The sequence below is a fragment of the Ranitomeya variabilis genome, chromosome 2, assembly GCF_051348905.1.
Source record: "Ranitomeya variabilis isolate aRanVar5 chromosome 2, aRanVar5.hap1, whole genome shotgun sequence".
In the NCBI taxonomy this organism is placed as follows: Eukaryota; Metazoa; Chordata; class Amphibia; order Anura; family Dendrobatidae; genus Ranitomeya; species Ranitomeya variabilis.
In genome coordinates, this window is record NC_135233.1 from 623,650,503 (window position 1) to 623,668,348 (window position 17,846).

A 17,846-nucleotide genomic window follows, 5' to 3' on the forward strand; every position below is an offset into this window, starting at 1 on the left:
TCAGGGCCTCACCTGCCCTCCGACATGAAGGTCCAGCGGTACTGCACGGGCAGCGGGCTGACGTTGGTCACCTCCAGCTCTCGAGTCAGCTCCGTGTCATTGAGGATGCAGCCAAAGTGGATGTGAGATTGGGGGAAGTGGAGGTTGGGGAAGTGCACCTCCGCCTGCAGGGTGACGTGCTCCGTGTGTGGGTGCTCAGCGAAGCCGATGGACACCACCGACTCCAGGACTTGGCTTTGGAGATCATCAATGAAAGTCGGGTCAAATCTGATGGTCAGCTCCACTTCTTCATCCGTGTCCAGGCACAGAGGACTCTGGAGGGGAAACAGAGGTCACCACATTGTGGGGAAACGGCAGAAAATCCACCCGAACCCTTCCTGCTGCAGGACAAAAAAGCAGGAGGTGCCGGACATGAGCAATAAGCTGAGAAGGGAAGCGCAAAATTACAGAGCCGCCACGCTCCCCCGACCTCTGTGCACGACTGATTCCCGTGTGTCCGTGCCCCCAAGATCAGGACCTGAGACCACTCTAGCGGCAGAAAGGGTGTCCTCCCATCGACCAGAGAGGGGCATTGATGATGACTGGGGGGAGTTTTACAGCACTGACAATGACTGGGGGGAGTTTTGGAGAACTGGTGCTGAGTTTTGGGGCACTGGTTCTGACTGGAGGGGAGTTTTGGGGCACTGGTTCTGACGGTCGGGGAGTTTTGGGGCACTGGTTCTGACTGGCAGTGACTTTTGGGGCACTGGTTCTGACTGTCAGGGAGTTTTGGGGCACTGGTGCCGAGTTTTGGGGCACTGGTTCTGACTGTCGGGGAGTTTTGGGGCACTGGTGCAGAGTGACGGTGAGATTTGGGGAACTAGTGCTGACTAGGGGTGACTTTTGGGGCACTGGTCCTGACTGGCGGTGAGTTTTGGGGCACTGGTGCTGACTGGGTGGAGTTTTGGGGCACTGGTGCCCAATGAAACTGCACAAAAGAGAGAACTGAAGAAAGTTCCTTTCTCTCCCCTGTGTAAGGAGACTCGGCTACAGTAATGCCGGGGACTCCTGTTGAGCACTACTGCCGGGGACTCCTATTGAGCACTACTGCCGGGGACTACTGTTGAGCACTACTGCCGGGGACTACTGTTGAGCACTACTGCCGGGGACTACTGTTGAGCAATACTGCCGGGGACTCCTGTTGAGCAATACTGCCGGGGTCTCCTGTTGAGCACTACTGCCGGGGACTACTGTTGGGCACTACTGCCGGGGACTACTGTTGGGCACTACTGCCGGGGACTACTGTTGGGCACTACTGCCGGGGACTACTGTTGGGCACTACTGCCGGGGACTACTGTTGGGCACTACTGCCGGGGACTACTGTTGGGCACTACTGCCGGGGACTACTGTTGGGCACTACTGCCGGGGACTACTGTTGGGCATTACTGCCGGGGACTACTGTTGGGCACTACTGCCGGGGACTACTGTTGGGCACTACTGCCAGGGACTACTGTTGGGCACTACTGCCGGGGACTACTATTGGGCACTACTGCCAGGGACTACTATTGGGCACTACTGCCAGGGACTACTGTTGGGCACTACTGCCAGGGACTACTGTTGGGCACTAGCGCCGGGCACTACCTCCTCCTGGACGGCACCGCTGTGGCAGAGGGAGAACGGAGGCTTCAGGGAGAGGAGGATTGTCAGAGGCAGCGAGGACACGTTTCTCAGGATCACAGACTCGCACTTCTCCTTTAGCTCTTCTTCTGGTAGCTGAAAAGGCACAGGACATGGTAAGTGACCCGAGGAGCACTGGGTGCTGGAGGCTGGCTGATAACAGCGAGCAGTGCCTCACCTTCTCCACATAGAAGTGCAGCCTGTGCTTGGACAGATGAAGCACAGGAGCAATGAACTCACAGATCACATCGGCCGCCAGGATTTTTTCCTTCCCAGACTGTTTACCTATAATGGCCTGTCCTAGCAGTCGCTCCTTCACCATCTGCAACACAAGAGGGGGGACAGGGTCAGTCCGCGGATGGACCGGCCACAACGCCCCTCCATGTGCGCCCCGAGGCACCGATGGCTACGGCTCACCTTTGGGGTGGCTGAGGACCCCTCTAGCACCACATCAATGCTCTGCCCCGGATTTAGCTCCATTCGTGATGGGAGCAGTCTGAACACGGGGCCCTGGGACTCAGGATTAGGGGCCCCGGGTTTAAGGCTTGGAAGTTGCGGTCTTTTGCTGAACTGAGGGAATCCCTCTGTCATCCAGTACAGCTGGTGAGTGCGACGCCCGCGGTTCGTCATGGTGAAGTGGTAGCGGCAGGGTCCAGCGCTGCATGAAGATGAGGACAGAGGTGCGTTACATGGCAGCACGGCAGTAGGAACGGCGCACACAGCCTGCTCCTCCTCAACGTTGCCACCGCGGCAGAGGAGGACACAGAGACCAGAAATACAGCGATAGTGAAGGAGGCGCTGCGCACAGCATCACAAAAGAGTACGCAATAGGAGTCGGGGTGACCACCATCTGCTCGGTGTTGCAGAATAGCGGGCAGGGTCACGCTGCTCTAGGGTTACGCTCTCGGCAGCTTCTTGAGTTACGGCCGGGCGCTCGGATGAAGTTACGCTGGTGTTCTCTTCCACGGCTGCCATTATACTCGGCCGAGTGCAGGACAAAGACGATGACAAGGAGCAGCAATGGGAGACTGGCAGTGGCATGGATCAGGGGCTGCCTCACCGCGGCCGTGCCCCCAGCCTCATCCCTGGCCAGCGAGGGTCGGGTTCAGTGGCATCTAATACCGGCATCAGGTTCACATCGACACAAAGGCTCCGGTGTCACCGAAACCCCCAAACAATAGAGAAGGCAGCCAAGCTGGAAAGTGACCCACCCCCCACTAGAGCCGGAACCCAACACAAACTTTCCAATGACACCAGATTGTCAGTTTGTCTCTCTGCGTCGGTCTGTCTCTCTGTGTCGGTCTGCCTCTCTCTGCATCGGTCTGTCTCTCTCTGCGTCGGTCTGCCTCTCTCTGCGTCGGTCTGCCTCTCTCTGCGTCGGTCTGCCTCTCTCTGCGTCGGTCTGCCTCTCTCTGCGTCGGTCTGCCTCTCTCTGCGTCGGTCTGCCTCTCTCTGCGTCGGTCTGCCTCTCTCTGCGTCGGTCTGCCTCTCTGCGTCGGTCTGCCTCTCTGCGTCGGTCTGTTTCTCTGCGTCGGTCTGTCTCTCTGTCTCTACATCTCAGCTGATCATTCCTAGATCATAGGGTCCCTGTACCTGAAATGTGCCCCCAAATTCACCACTGGAGCGAGTGGCCGGTCAGTGACGATGGTGGTCCCGGTGCCCACCGCAAACACTGGGATCAGATAGGTGCTGCTGTCCATTATGAGCAGCTGGACGGTGTCTCTGAAGGCCACGGTGTCATCCAGAAAGGCTACAAGTGTCAGATGGACCTCACCTTCTGGAAGAACTTCCCCACAGCTCGGCTCCACTCGCCATAGAGAGCGCTTCCGCGTCTGTGAACAAGACAACAGAGGAAGAGACAGCTCAAAATTCAGGAACGACTCCTGGCAGGATGAGGGTGGCGAAAACAAAGAGGGGCAGGATGGTGGAGACGAGGACACACCGAGGGGCAGGATGGGGGGTGACAGGGACATCGAGGGGCAGGATGAGGGTGACGAAAACAAAGAGAAGCAGGATGGTGGTGACGAGGACACTGAAGGGCAGGATGGGGGTGACAGGGACACCGAGGGGTGGGATGGGGGTGACAGGGACTCCGAGGGACAGGATGGTGGTGACGAAGACACCGAGGGGCAGAATGGGGGTGACAGGGACACCGAGGGGCAGGATGGGGGTGAGGGTAGTGGACTTTATGACAGGATAGTTTTGTTAAGAACGGGTGAGGGGGGTTTGAGGTTCCCGATATTTTCCACTAGAGACTATTCATTGATGTTGGTAGTTAGCCCTCATCAGGGGGGTCCGCAGCTTCATTGCCTGGGGTATTTATCAGTCTCCATTAGAACTCAGAAAGCAGAAGAGAAGTCTTATCAGAAGTAAGTAAGAACAGGGCCGTCACTGCTGAACCTCGTACTCATTCACAAAGGGTGGAGGTAGGTTTACGCAGAAGAGCCCGGTCTACATAATGTCAGGTGGTCCCTGACTGGCCCGCTGGTTCTGCACCTACCATAGTGGCTTGGAAGTGAGCGGGGATCTGAGACTGGTTACATAGACGAACTGTTCTTAAAACATCTGTGAGAACTGGAATATCACCAAAATCCACCTCACTAGGATCAACATGGACGACGGGCCCCTCGCCGATGCACAGCAGACGGACGTCCTATGAAAGACAAGATGTGTGAAAAACCTCCCAGCACCAGTAACAGAAGGGGTTGCAGCAACCAGAGAGGAATTACTGGGCTGGAGACCCCCACTCAGGACCGTCATGATACCCCCCCATCCAGTGCAGTGAGGTTATCATCAGAGCTTCCGCCAGACTCACACAGCGCATATCCCAGGGGTCACCATCCGCACCCCTCGACCACAGCTAACCCTAACCCTAATGGAGGCCTCCAGACTTTCATGTATGAAGAGAACAAGAACCAGACAAGAGGTCTCACACTACAGGACGCCATAGCTGAGGTCTGCGCACTCGGCTGTGCTCTGCAACTGATTACCCGGTATGTGGCTCTGCACTGATTACCCGGTATGTGGCTCTGCACTGATTACCCGGTCTGGGGCCCTGCACTCATTACCTGGTATGTGACCCTGCACTGATTACCCGGTATGTGACCCTGCACTGATTACCCGGTCTGGGGCCCTGCACTGATTACCCGGTCTGGGGCCCTGCACTCATTACCCGGTATGTGGCCCTACACTGATTACCCGGTATGTGGCCCTGCACTGATTACCCGGTCTGGGGCCCTGCACTGATTACCCGGTATATGGCCCTGCACTGATTACCCGGTCTGGGGCCCTGCACTGATTACCCGGTCTGGGGCCCTGCACTGATTACCCGGTCTGGGGCCCTGCACTGATTACCCGGTCTGGGGCCCTGCACTGATTACCCGGTCTGGGGCCCTGCACTGATTACCCGGTCTGGGGCCCTGCACTGATTACCCGGTATGTGGCCCTGCACTGATTACCCGGTATGTGACCCTGCACTGATTACCCGGTCTGGGGCCCTGCACTGATTACCCGGTCTGGGGCCCTGCACTGATTACTCGGTATGTGACCCTGCACTTAGGCTACGTTCACATTTGCGGTGTGCGCCGCAGCGTCGGGCGCCGCAGCGTCGCCGCATGCGTCATGCGCCCCTATATTTAACATGGGGGCGCATGGACATGCGTCGCACTTGCGTTTTGCGCCGCATGCGTCCCTGCGGCGCCCGCGTCTGGGCGCAGAGGACGCAAGTTGCATTTTTGCTGCGTCAAAAATCAATGAAAAAAAGGACGCATGCGGCGCAAAACGCAGCGTTGTGCATGCGTTTTGCTGCGTTTTTGTTTGCGTTGTGCGTTGCGGCGCCGACGCTGCGGCGCACAACGCAAATGTGAACGTAGCCTTATTACCCGGTCTGGGGTCCTGCACTGATTAGTCGGTATGTGGCCCTGCACTGATTACTTGTCTGTGGCCCTGCACTGATTACCCGGTCTGAGGCCCTGCACTGATTACCCGGTATGTGACCCTGCACTGATTACCCGGTATGTGACCCTGCACTGATTACCCGGTCTGGGGCCCTGCACTGATTACTCGGTATGTGACCCTGCACTTATTACCCGGTCTGGGGCCCTGCACTGATTAGTCGGTATGTGGCCCTGCACTGATTACCCGGTCTGAGGCCCTGCACTGATTACCCGGTATGTGACCCTGCACTGATTACCCGGTATGTGACCCTACACTTATTACCCGGTCTGGGGCCCTGCACTGATTACCCGGTATGTGACCCTGCACTGATTACCCGGTATGTGACCCTGCACTGATTACCCGGTCTGGGGCCCTGCACTGATTACCCAGTCTGGGGCCCTGCACTGATCACCCGGTATGTGGCCCTGCACTGATTACCCGGTATGTGGCTCTGCACTGATTACCCGGTATGTGGCCCTGCACTGATTACCCGGTCTGGGGCCCTGCACTGATTACCCGGTCTGGGGCCCTGCACTGATTACCCGGTCTGGGGCCCTGCACTGATTACCCGGTCTGGCGGTACATAGCAAAGTATGTATTGAGGGGCTGCTTGGGAATGGAGATGTGGGGTTCCCCATAATAAAGAGGTGGGCACTGCTGGTGAATAGTAAGGGGCAGTGATGGTGGCAGCGGTACCAGTGGTGGCTGGGGGCTTCCATACACGGCAATGTGAGCCCTCGCGCTCAGCTCCCCGATCTGCTGGGCTCGCAGCACTATCGGGATGTCCACGCTGCCGTGTGCTTCTATGATCCCCGGTGGCTGCGGGCTGTCATACAAGACCCTACAGGAAGAGTCGGACCCCTGTAAAGATGAAGCGGCAGCTGATCAGTTACTTCCTCTAGGAGGAGTTACCGCAGAGGGCAAGGACGTACCTGCGGCAGGAAGACATAACATCCCCGGAGGCCGCTGGGATTGCGCAGGGTCACGGTCCTTTCATACGGGAATCCAAGGAAGCAGCGATTATATGTGACAGCAATGTTCTCCAGAAATAATGGCGGCACCAGGCACCTGGGCAGGAGACAACGTCAGCACCCACACTAGGGGTGTCAGAGACACATACGGCACATGCCCAAATTACCTGCCCGTCACTGGTAGAGCCAAGACCTCCTCTCCGATGCCGTCCACGTCCACCACCAGGGCCAGCTCGTACTTCTTCACTGTGTTGGAGCATAGGGTGACCTAGAAAATAAAGCCAAACCTGGAGCTGAGGCCAGAAGACGCCGGTGGGCAAGGAGGCCGTGATTCACCAGGACTACTACACCCCACATAGGGTGGGACGATCCGCCGACTACTACACCACACAGAGGGTGGGACGATCCGCTGACTACTACACCCCACAGAGGGTGGGACGATCCGCCGACTACTACACCCCAAAGAGGGTGGGACGATCCGCCGACTACTACACCCCACAGAGGGTGGGACGATCCGCCGACTACTACACCCCACAGAGGATGGGACGATCCGCTGACTACTACACCCCACAGAGGGTGGGACGATCCGCTGACTACTACACTCCACAGAGGGTGGGACGATCCGCTGACTACTACACAGAGCGGTGCTCGGCTGAAGCCACAGAGCAGGGCCCGGGTTATGGTACAAAGCAGTGTCCAGCCGAGGGCACAGAGCGGGGCACGGCCGATGGCACAGAGCGGGGCTCGGCTGATGGCACAGAGCGGGGCCCGGCTGATGGCACAGAGCGGTACCCGGCTGAGAGCACAGAGCGGGGCCCGGATGATGGCACAGAGCGGTGCCTGGCTGAGTGCACAGAGCGGGGCCCGGCTAAGTGCACAGAGCGGGGCCCGGCTGATGGCACAGAGCGGGGCCCGGCTGATGGCACAGAGCGGGGCCGGGCTGATGGCACAGAGCGGGGCCCGGCTGATGGCACAGAGAGGTGCCGGGCTGATGGCACAGAGCGGAGCCCGGCTGATGGCACAGAGCGGGGCCCGGCTGAGTGCACAGAGCGGGGCCCGGCTGATGACACAGAGCGGGGCCCGGCTGATGGCACAGAGCGGGGCCCGGCTGAAGGCACAGAGCGGGGCCCGGCTGATGGCACAGAGCGGGGCCCGGCTGATGACACAGAGCGGTGCCCGGCTGATGACACAGAGCGGTAACCGGTTGAGAGCACAGAGCGGGGCCCGGCTGATGACACAGAGCGGGGCCCGGCTGATGACACAGAGCGGGGCCCGGCTGATGACACAGAGCGGTAACCGGTTGAGAGCACAGAGCGGGGCCCGGCTGATGACACAGAGCGGGGCCCGGCTGATGACACAGAGCGGGGCCCGGCTGATGACACAGAGCGGGGCCCGGCTGATGACACAGAGCGGGGCCCGGCTGATGACACAGAGCGGGGCCCGGCTGATGACACAGAGCGGGGCCCGGCTGATGACACAGAGCGGGGCCCGGCTGATGACACAGAGCGGGGCCCGGCTGATGGCACAGAGCGGTGCCCGGCTGAGTGCACAGAGCGGGGCCCAGCTAAGTGCACAGAACGGTACCTGGCTGATGGAACAGAGTGGTGCCGGGCTGACGGCACAGAGCGGGGCCCGGCTGATGGCACAGAGCGGGGCCGGGCTGATGGCACAGAGCGGGAATTGGCTGATGGCACAGAGCAGGGCTCAGCTGTTAGTGATTCAGGAATAATTTATAATGAAGAACAGTCTCCTGCACCAGCAGCGGGTACACAGTGCCAAGGGCAGGGGCATGACTGACGGGATACATAATGCAAGTAATGGCAGCGGTTACCAGGGAAAGGACAGGTACGGGGGTGCAGCCATCTGCACTTACATTCTGGGAAGTTTTCAGAGCCGCGCACCGCCGTGCGCCCCCCAGGTGCCAGCTCCGCACACATCTGTTATTGATAGACATGGACTCACGTCAGTCCCCATATTTTCCTGGCTCAGAAGAGCTTTCTGACATTCGGGCACAGTTTAAACACCAAACTAAATAATATCCTGGCACAGTGAGAACCAATAAATCAGGACCCCCTTTCTGGAGGAAGGTCGTGGAGCCGAATACATGACATTTGCAAAGACAGGGGTTAGGGGAACTGCTGTGAGAGAGGGAGCTGCCAGCAGTGTGCACCGCTCTAGCCGCTGCTTCCGCCACAACTACACCCCGTACAGCACAGATCCACCTGAGCATTTACTACAAGCAACGGTCTGTGACATACAAACCAGCACTCGTCACATTCCTGGGTCTGTATGTCACCGCCGAAGGCCACCATGAGAAAATGCCACCATCAGAAACCGTGGCCAAATCAGGGAACATCAGGGGCACATCGCCCGTACCTCTATGTCCAGGAGGCCTTGGGAGCGGATGGTTCCTGTGGAGGGAGTAATGGTGAATTCCCGAGGTCTCCGGCCTCCATGCTGCTGTCTTCTCCATGGTGCGTCCTGGTCTCCAAGGATGTGGCTGTGACTGGTGATGCTGGGGTCCCCACTGCCATCTCCAGGGACCCGCAGACTGAAGCTCATGGGAACCAGAGATGTGTTATTCAGGGAACAGGAGAGTGTTTCTGGAAACCCTGGAAAAAAACAAGATTTCCATCTGAAAGCTCAAGAATAGGGCACGAGTATATCCCTCTCCCTCTCAAGAATAGGGTCTCTCTCTCTCTCTCTCTCTCTCCACACTAGATGGTTGCCCGATTCTAACGCATCGGGTATTCTAGAATATGTATGTCCGCATAGTATATTGCCCAGCCACATAGTATATTGCCCAGCCACATAGTATATTACCCAGCCACATAGTATATTACCCAGCCACATAGTATATTACCCAGCCACATAGTATATTACCCAGCCACATAGTACATTGCCCAGCCACATAGTACATTGCCCAGCCACATAGTATATTGCCCAGCCACATAGTATATTACCCAGCCACATAGTATATTACCCAGCCACATAGTATATTACCCAGCCACATAGTACATTGCCCAGCCACGTAGTATATTGCCCAGCCACGTAGTATATTGCCCAGCCACGTAGTATATTGCCCAGCCACGTAGTATATTGCCCAGCCACGTAGTATATTGCCCAGCCACGTAGTATATTGCCCAGCCACGTAGTATATTGCCCAGCCACGTAGTATATTGCCCAGCAACGTAGTATATTGCCCAGCAACGTAGTATATTGCCCAGCAACGTAGTATATTGCCCAGCAACGTAGTATATTGCCCAGGGACGTAGTATACAGCAGAGCCACATAGTATATTGACCAGGGACGTAGTATACAGTAGAGCCACATAGTATATTGCCCAGCTATGTAGTATACTGCCCATCCACGTATGACACAGCTTAAAAAGGGCATCATATGGCTGTTAAAAAAAAGAAATAAAATAAAAAAGAGTTATATACTCACCTTCCGGCGAAGCGGTTACCGTCGCTGCTGGTGCGCTCCGGTCCCAAGAGTGCATTGCGGTCTCGCGAGATGATGACGTAGCGGTCTCGCGAGACCGCTACGTCATCATCTCGCAAGATCGCAGCATGGAGCGGACAGCGGAGCGTCGCGACCGGGAAAGGCCTGTTGTCGATCAGGGGGCCGACGGACGGTGAGCATATAACGATTTTTTATTTTTTTTTAATTATTTTTAACATTAGATGGTTTTACTGTTCATGCCGCATAGGCAGCACGAATAGTAAAAAGATGGTCACACAGGGTTAATAGCAGCGGTAACGGACTGCATTACACCGCGGCATAACGCGGTTCGTTACCGTTGCCATTAACCCTGTGTGAGGGCAGACCGTAGGGGTGTATGCGGGCGCCGGGCAGGCAGTGCGGGGAGTAAGGAGCGGCCATTTTATTCCGGACTGTGCGCGTCGCTGATCAGCGAACGAATAACCGTTACAGACAGAAGGACAGACGGAAGTACCCATTAGACAATTATATAGTTGATATATATATATATATATACACACTCACCGGCCACTTTATTAGGTACACCATGCTAGTAACGGGTTGGACCCCCTTTTGCCTTCAGAACTGCCTCAATTCTTCGTGGCATAGATTCAACAAGGTGCTGGAAGCATTCCTCAGAGATTTTGGTCCATATTGACATGATGGCATCACACAGTTGCCGCAGATTTGTCGGCTGCACATCCCAAAGATGCTCCATACAAGGCAGGATGGATCCATGCTTTCATGTTGTTTACGCCAAATTCTGACCCTACCATCCGAATGTCGCAGCAGAAATCGAGACTCATCAGACCAAGCAACGTTTTTCCAATCTTCTACTGTCCAATTTCGATGAGCTTGTACAAATTGTAGCCTCAGTTTCCTGTTCTTAGCTGAAAGGAGTGGTACCCGGTGTGGTCTTCTGCTGCTGTAGCCCATCTGCCTCAAAGTTCGACGCACTGTGCGTTCAGAGATGCTCTTAGGCCTACCTTGGTTGTAACGGGTGGCGATTTGAGTCACTGTTGCCTTTCTATCAGCTCGAACCAGTCTGCCCATTCTCCTCTGACCTCTGGCATCAACAAGGCATTTCCGCCCACAGAACTGCCGCTCACTGGATTTTTTTTCTTTTTCGGACCATTCTCTGTAAACCCTAGAGATGGTTGTGCGTGAAAATCCCAGTAGATCAGCAGTTTCTGAAATACTCAGACCAGTCCTTCTGGCACCAACAACCATGCCACGTTCAAAGGCACTCAAATCACCTTTCTTCCCCATACTGATGCTCGGTTTGAACTGCAGGAGATTGTCTTGACCATGTCTACATGCCTAAATGCACTGAGTTGCCGCCATGTGATTGGCTGATTAGAAATTAAGTGTTAACAAGAAGTTGGACAGGTGTACCTAATAAAGTGGCCGGTGAGTGTATATGTGTATATATATATATATACATATACACACACACACACACACACACACACACACACACACACACACACACACACACACACACACACACACCGGCACATACCGCAGCACTGCACCAATCTTTCCATACACTTAGAAAGGAAATCAGACATCACAGATCAAAAACTAATCAACAATTCACCACTAACAGGAGGTTATTATAACAAGGGAATAAAATCTATGAGGAGACGGCAAATTAACCCGATTGTCTGGAGTAGTGGATTCCAAAGAACTGGTGCAGCACAAGAGAAGATCTCAAAGACGTTAGTCTGAGGCCATGTTCACACTTCGCGGTTTTTACCGCGGATCCGCGGCGATTTTGATGCTGCGGGTCCGCAGCAGTTTCCATAGCGTTTACATTAACATGTAAACCCTATGGAAACCGCAAACCGCAGTGCACATGCTGCGGGAAAAACCGCGCAGAAACGCAGCGGTTTACAACCCGCAGCATGTCACTTCTTTGTGCAGAATCGCAGCGATTCTGCACCCATAGGAATGCATTGAACCGCTAACTTCCCGCATGGGGCTGTGCCCACGATGCGGGAAGTAAGCGGATAATGTGCGGGTGGTACCCGGGGTGGAGGAGAGAAGACTCTCCTCCAGGCCCTGGGAAGCATAAATAGTGTAAAAAAAAAAAAGAATTGAAATAAAAAATGATGCTATACTCACCTCTCAGCGCTGCACGCGGCCGTCCGGTCTGGTTGCTGTGCGAGCAGGACCTGCGGTGACGTCGTGGTCACATGACCGTGACGTCACGAAGGTCCTTCTCGGCACAGCATCTTTGGAACCGGAGCGCCGCGTGCAGCGCCGAGGAGATCCGGACCGCAGAGGGTGAGTATAACCAATTTTTATTATTTTTACCATTACTATTGATGCTGCATATTGCTGCATACGCAGCATCAATAGTATAGGAGTAATCCCGCAGCGGAAATCGCAAAACAAACCGCGATAAATCTGCAGGGATAACCGCAGCAGTTTTGCCCTGCAGATTTATCAATTCCGCTGCGGGAGAACCCGCAGAGCACGCCGCAGAGTGTGCACATAGCCTTAGATCATAACCAGATCAAAGAGGAAGGAAAAGTGACAGACAGAGATGAGGAGGAGATGTTGGGCAGTGCAGCACTATGAAGAGGACGGGTAGGTGGTACAGAGATGAGGAGGAGATGTAGGGCAGTGCAGCACTATGGAGAGGACGGGTAGGTGGTACAGAGATGAGGAGATGTAGGGCAGTGCAGCAGTGTGGAGAGGACAGGTAGGTGGTAGATGGAGATGAGGAGATGTAGGGCGGTGCAGCACTGTGGAGAGGACAGGTAGGTGGTAGACAGAGATGAGGAGTAGATGTAGGGCAGTGCAGCACTGTGGACAGGACGGGTAGGTGGTAGATGGAGATGAGGAGATGTAGGGCGGTGCAGCACTGTGGAGAGGACAGGTAGGTGGTAGACAGAGATGAGGAGTAGATGTAGGGCAGTGCAGCACTGTGGAGAGGACGGGTAGGTGGTAGACAGAGATGAGGAGATGTAGGGTGGTGCAACACTGTGGAGAGGATGGGTAGGTGGTAGACAGAGATGAGATGTAGGGCAGTGCTGCACTGTGGAGAAGACAGGTAGGTGGTAGACAGAGATGAGGAGGAGATGTAGGGCAGTGCAGCACTATGGAGAGGATGAGTAGGTGGTAGACAGAGATGAGGAGGAGATGTAGGGCAGTGCAGCACTGTGGAGAAGACGGGTAGGTGGTAGACAGAGATGAGGAGGAGATGTAGGGCAGGTCATCACTATGGAGAGGATGGGTAGGTGGTAGACAGATGAGGAGATGTAGGGCAGTGCAGCACTATGGAGAGGACGGGTAGGTGGTAGACAGAGATGAGGAGGAGATGTAGGGCAGTGCAGCACTGTGTAGAGGACGGGTAGGTGGTAGACAGAGATGAGGAGATGTAGGGCAGTGCAGCACTGTGGAGAGGACGGGTAGGGGGTAGACAGATGAGGAGGAGATGTAGGGAAGTGCAGCACTGTGTAGAGGACGGGTAGGTGGTAGACAGAGATGAGGAGGAGATGTAGGGCAGTGCAGCATTGTGGAGAGGTTGGGTAGGTGGTACACAAGTGAGGAGATATGTAGGATGGTGCAGCACTGTGGAGAGGACAGGCAGATGGTACACAGATGAGGAGAGATGTAGGATGGTGCAGCACTGTGGAGAGGACAGGTAGGTGGTAGCCAGAGAAGAGGAGATGTAGGGCAGTGCAGCACTATGGCGAGGATGGGTAGGTGGTAGACAGAGATAAGGAGGAGATGTAGGGCAGTGCAGCACTGTGGAGAGGACGGGTAGGTCGTAGACAGAGAAGAGGAGGAGATGTAGGGCAGTGCAGCACTATGGCGAGGATGGGTAGGTGGTAGACAGAGATGAGGAGATATAGGGCAGTGCAGCACTGTGGAGAGGACGGGTAAGTGGTAAACAGAGATGAGGAGGAGATGTAGGGCAACGCAGCACTGTGGACAGGACGGGTAGGTGGTAGAGAGATATGAAGAGATGTAGGGCAGTGCAGCACTGTGGAGAGGACAGGTAGGTGGTAGACAGAGATGAGGTGATGTAGGACAGTGCAGCACTGTGGAGAGGACGGGTAGGTGGTAGACAGTGATGTGGAGATGTAGGGCAGTGCAGCACTGTGGAGAGGACGGGTAGGTGGTAGACAGATGAGGAGATGTAGTGCAGTGCAGCACTGTGGATAGGACGGGTAGGTGGTAGACAGAGATGAGGAGGATATGTAGGGTGGTGCAGCACTGTGGAGAGGACAGGTAGGTGGTAGACAGAGATGAGGAGATGTAGGGCAGTGCAGCACTGTGGAGAGGACAGGTAGGTGGTAGACCTAGATGAGTAGATGTAGGGCGGTGCAGCACTGTGGAGAGGACAGGTAGGTTATAGACAGAGATGAGGAGAATTAGGACAGTGCAGCACTGTGGAGAGGACGGGTAGGTGGTAGACAGAGATGAGGAGGATATGTAGGGTGGTGCAGCACTGTGGAGAGGACAGGTAGGTGGCAGACAGAGATGAGGAGGAGATGTAGGGCAGTGCAGCACTGTGGAGAGGACAGGTAGGTGGTAGACCTAGATGAGTAGATGTAGGGCGATGCAGCAATGTGGAGAGGACAGGTAGGTGGTAGACAGATGAGGAGATGTAGTGCAATGCAGCACTGTGGAGAGGACGGGTAGGTGGTAGACAGAGATGAGGAGGAGATGTAGGGCAGTGCAGCACTGTGGAGAGGACAGGTAGGTGGTAGACAGAGATGAGGAGGAGATGTAGGGCAGGGCAGCACTATGGAGAGGATTGGTAGGTGGTAGATGGAGATGAGGAGATGTAGGGTGGTGCAGCACTGTGGAGAGGACGGGTAGGTGGTAGACAGAGATGAGGAGATGTAGGGCAGGGCAGTGCAGCACTGTGGAGAAGACAGGTAGGTGGTAGACAGAGAAGAGGAGGAGATATAGGGCAGTACAGCACTATGGAGAGGACAGGTAGGTGGTAGACAGAGAAGAGGAGGAGATGTAGGGCAGTGCAGCACTATGGCGAGGATGGGTAGGTGGTAGACAGAGATGAGTAGGAGATATAGGGCAGTGCAGCACTGTGGAGAGGACGGGTAGGTGGTAGACAGATGAGGAGGATATGTAGGGCAGTGCAGCACTGTGGAGAGGACGGGTAGGTGGTAGACAGAGATGAGGAGGATATGTAGGGCGGTGCAGCACTGTGGAGAGGACAGGTAGGTGGTAGACAGATAAGGAGTAGATGTAGGGCGGTGCAGCAATGTGGAAAGGACAGGTAGGTGGTAGATAGATGAGGAGATGTAGTGCAGTGCAGCACTGTGGAGAGGACAGGTAGGTGGTAGACAGATGAGATGTAGTGCAGTGCAGCACTGTGGAGAGGACGGGTAGGTGGTAGACAGAGATGAGGAGGATATGTAGGGCGGTGCAGCACTGTGGAGAGGACGGGTAGGTGGTAGACAGATAAGGAGTAGATGTAGGGCGGTGCAGCAATGTGGAGAGGACAGGTAGGTGGTAGATAGATGAGGAGATGTAGTGCAGTGCAGCACTGTGGAGAGGACAGGTAGGTGGTAGACAGATGAGATGTAGTGCAGTGCAGCACTGTGGAGAGGACGGCTAGGTGGTAGACAGAGATGAGGAGATGTAGGGCAGTGCAGCACTGTGGAGAAGACAGGTAGGTGGTAGACAGATGAGATGTAGTGCAGTGCAGCACTGTGGAGAGGACGCCTAGGTGGTAGACAGAGATGAGGAGATGTAGGGCAGTGCAGCACTGTGGAGAAGACAGGTAGGTGGTAGACAGAGATGAGGAGGAGATGCAGGGCGGTGCAGCTCTGAGGAGAGGACAGGTAGATGGTAGACAGAGATGAGGAGGACATGTAGGGCAGTGCAGCACTGTGGAGAGGACGGGTAGGTGGTAGACAGAGATGAGGAGGACATGTAGGGCAGTGCAGCACTGTGGAGAGGACGGGTAGGTGGTAGACAGAGATGAGGAGGATATGTAGGGCGGTGCAGCACTTGTGGAGAGGACGGGTAGGTGGTAGACAGATGAGGAGGAGATGTAGGGCAGTGCAGCACTATGGAGAAGACAGGTAGGTGGTAGACAGATGAGGAGATGCAGGGCGGTGCAGCACTGAGGAGAGGACAGGTAGATGGTAGACAGAGATGAGGAGGACATGTAGGGCAGTGCAGCACTGTGGAGAGGACGGGTAGGTGGTAGACAGAGATGAGGAGGATATGTAGGGCGGTGCAGCACTGTGGTGAGGACAGGTAGGTGGTAGACAGAGATGAGGAGTAGATGTAGGGCGGTGCAGCACTTGTGGAGAGGACGGGTAGGTGGTAGACAGATGAGGAGGAGATGTAGGGCAGTGCAGCACTGTGGAGAGGACAGGTAGGTAGTAAATAGAGATGAAGAGTAGATGTAGGGTGGTGCAGCACTGTGGAGCGGAAGAGTAGGTGGTAGACAGAGATGAGGAGGATATGTAGGGCGGTGCAGCACTGTGGAGAGGACAGGTAGGTGTTAGAGATGAAGAGATGTAGGGCAGTGCAGCACTGTGGAGAAGGCGGGTAGGTGGTAGACAGAGATGAGGAGGAGATGTAGGGCAGTGCAGCACTGTGGAGAGGACAGGTAGGTGTTAGAGATGAAGAGATGTAGGGTAGTGCAGCACTGTGGAGAGGACGGGTAGGTGGTAGACAGAGAAGAGGAGGAGATGTAGGGCAGTGCAGCACTGTGGAGAGGACAGGTAGGTAGTATATAGAGATGAGGAGTAGATGTAGGGTGGTGCAGCACTGTGGAGCGGGAGGGTAGGTGGTAGACAGAGATGAGGAGGAGATGTAGGGTAGTGCAGCACTGTGGAGAGGACAGGTAGGTGGAAGACAGATGAGGAGTAGATGTAGGGCAGTGCAGCACTGTGGAGAGGACAGGTAGGTGTTAGAGATGAAGAGATGTAGGGTAGTGCAGCACTGTGGAGAGGACGGGTAGGTGGTAGACAGAGAAGAGGAGGAGATGTAGGGCAGTGCAGCACTGTGGAGAGGACAGGTAGGTAGTATATAGAGATGAGGAGTAGATGTAGGGTGGTGCAGCACTGTGGAGCGGAAGGGTAGGTGGTAGACAGAGATGAGGAGGAGATGTAGGGTAGTGCAGCACTGTGGAGAGGACAGGTAGGTGGTAGACAGATGAGGAGTAGATGTAGGGCAGTGCAGCACTGTGGAGAGGATGGGTAGGTGGTAGACAGAGATGAGGAATAGATGTAAGACAGTGCAGCACTGTGGAGAGGACAGATAGGTGGTAGACAGAGAAGAGATGTAGGGCGGTGCAGCACTGTGGAGAGGAAAGTGTGGTGCAGTGACCAATGTTACAGCCAGGGGGCGCTGTGTGTGCGCTTCAAGATGCGCTTGGAGGCATAACGGTGATGAGAGAAAGTCCGGCAGGATTATAAATGGCTGGTATGTGTGTCGCAGAGGAGGTCACTCTGCGCTGTCAATCTGCAGTTAAAGGGCCACTGTCACCCCCCCCCAGCCGTTATAAACTAAAAGAGCCACCTTGTGCAGCAGTAATGCTGCAGTCTAACAAGGTGGCTCTTTTAGTTTTTGATTCATTTATTACCTCAATAAAGCATTTTAAAAATTGGCCACAAATACCAGATATTGTACCTGGAGGCGGTCCGAATCGTCCTCTATCAATCTCCCAACTGCCGTCACTCTTCTCTTCAGGGGCGATGGTCGCCGCCCCCTGAGCGCTGTTGCTTCTTAAATCCGGCGCCTGCGCTGTGCGTGCCTGCCTGGGGCCCGCACTGTGTTATTCATTATGCACAGTGCGGG

At 55.3% G+C, this 17,846-nt stretch overlaps 1 protein-coding gene across 12 annotated transcripts in view; it reads right to left on the reverse strand.

Annotated features, from left to right (window-relative positions):
• HYDIN (HYDIN axonemal central pair apparatus protein) overlaps positions 1–17,846 on the reverse strand; it is a 141,816-nt gene that overhangs the window by 81,872 nt on the left and 42,098 nt on the right. For all 12 annotated transcript variants that reach the window (XR_013221719.1, XM_077288948.1, XM_077288954.1 and 9 more), the window contains 10 exons: positions 8,940–9,175; positions 6,731–6,831; positions 6,525–6,660; positions 6,289–6,453; positions 4,157–4,309; positions 3,250–3,488; positions 2,074–2,314; positions 1,835–1,978; positions 1,621–1,752; positions 13–314 (listed from right to left, as the gene is read on the reverse strand). Coding sequence is in view for 11 of the 12 variants with exons in the window: in XM_077288948.1 (XP_077145063.1) it covers positions 13–314; positions 1,621–1,752; positions 1,835–1,978; positions 2,074–2,314; positions 3,250–3,488; positions 4,157–4,309; positions 6,289–6,453; positions 6,525–6,660; positions 6,731–6,831; positions 8,940–9,175 (1,849 nt within the window). In the remaining variant the exon portion in view is untranslated. The remainder of the gene's footprint in view (positions 1–12; positions 315–1,620; positions 1,753–1,834; positions 1,979–2,073; positions 2,315–3,249; positions 3,489–4,156; positions 4,310–6,288; positions 6,454–6,524; positions 6,661–6,730; positions 6,832–8,939; positions 9,176–17,846) is intronic.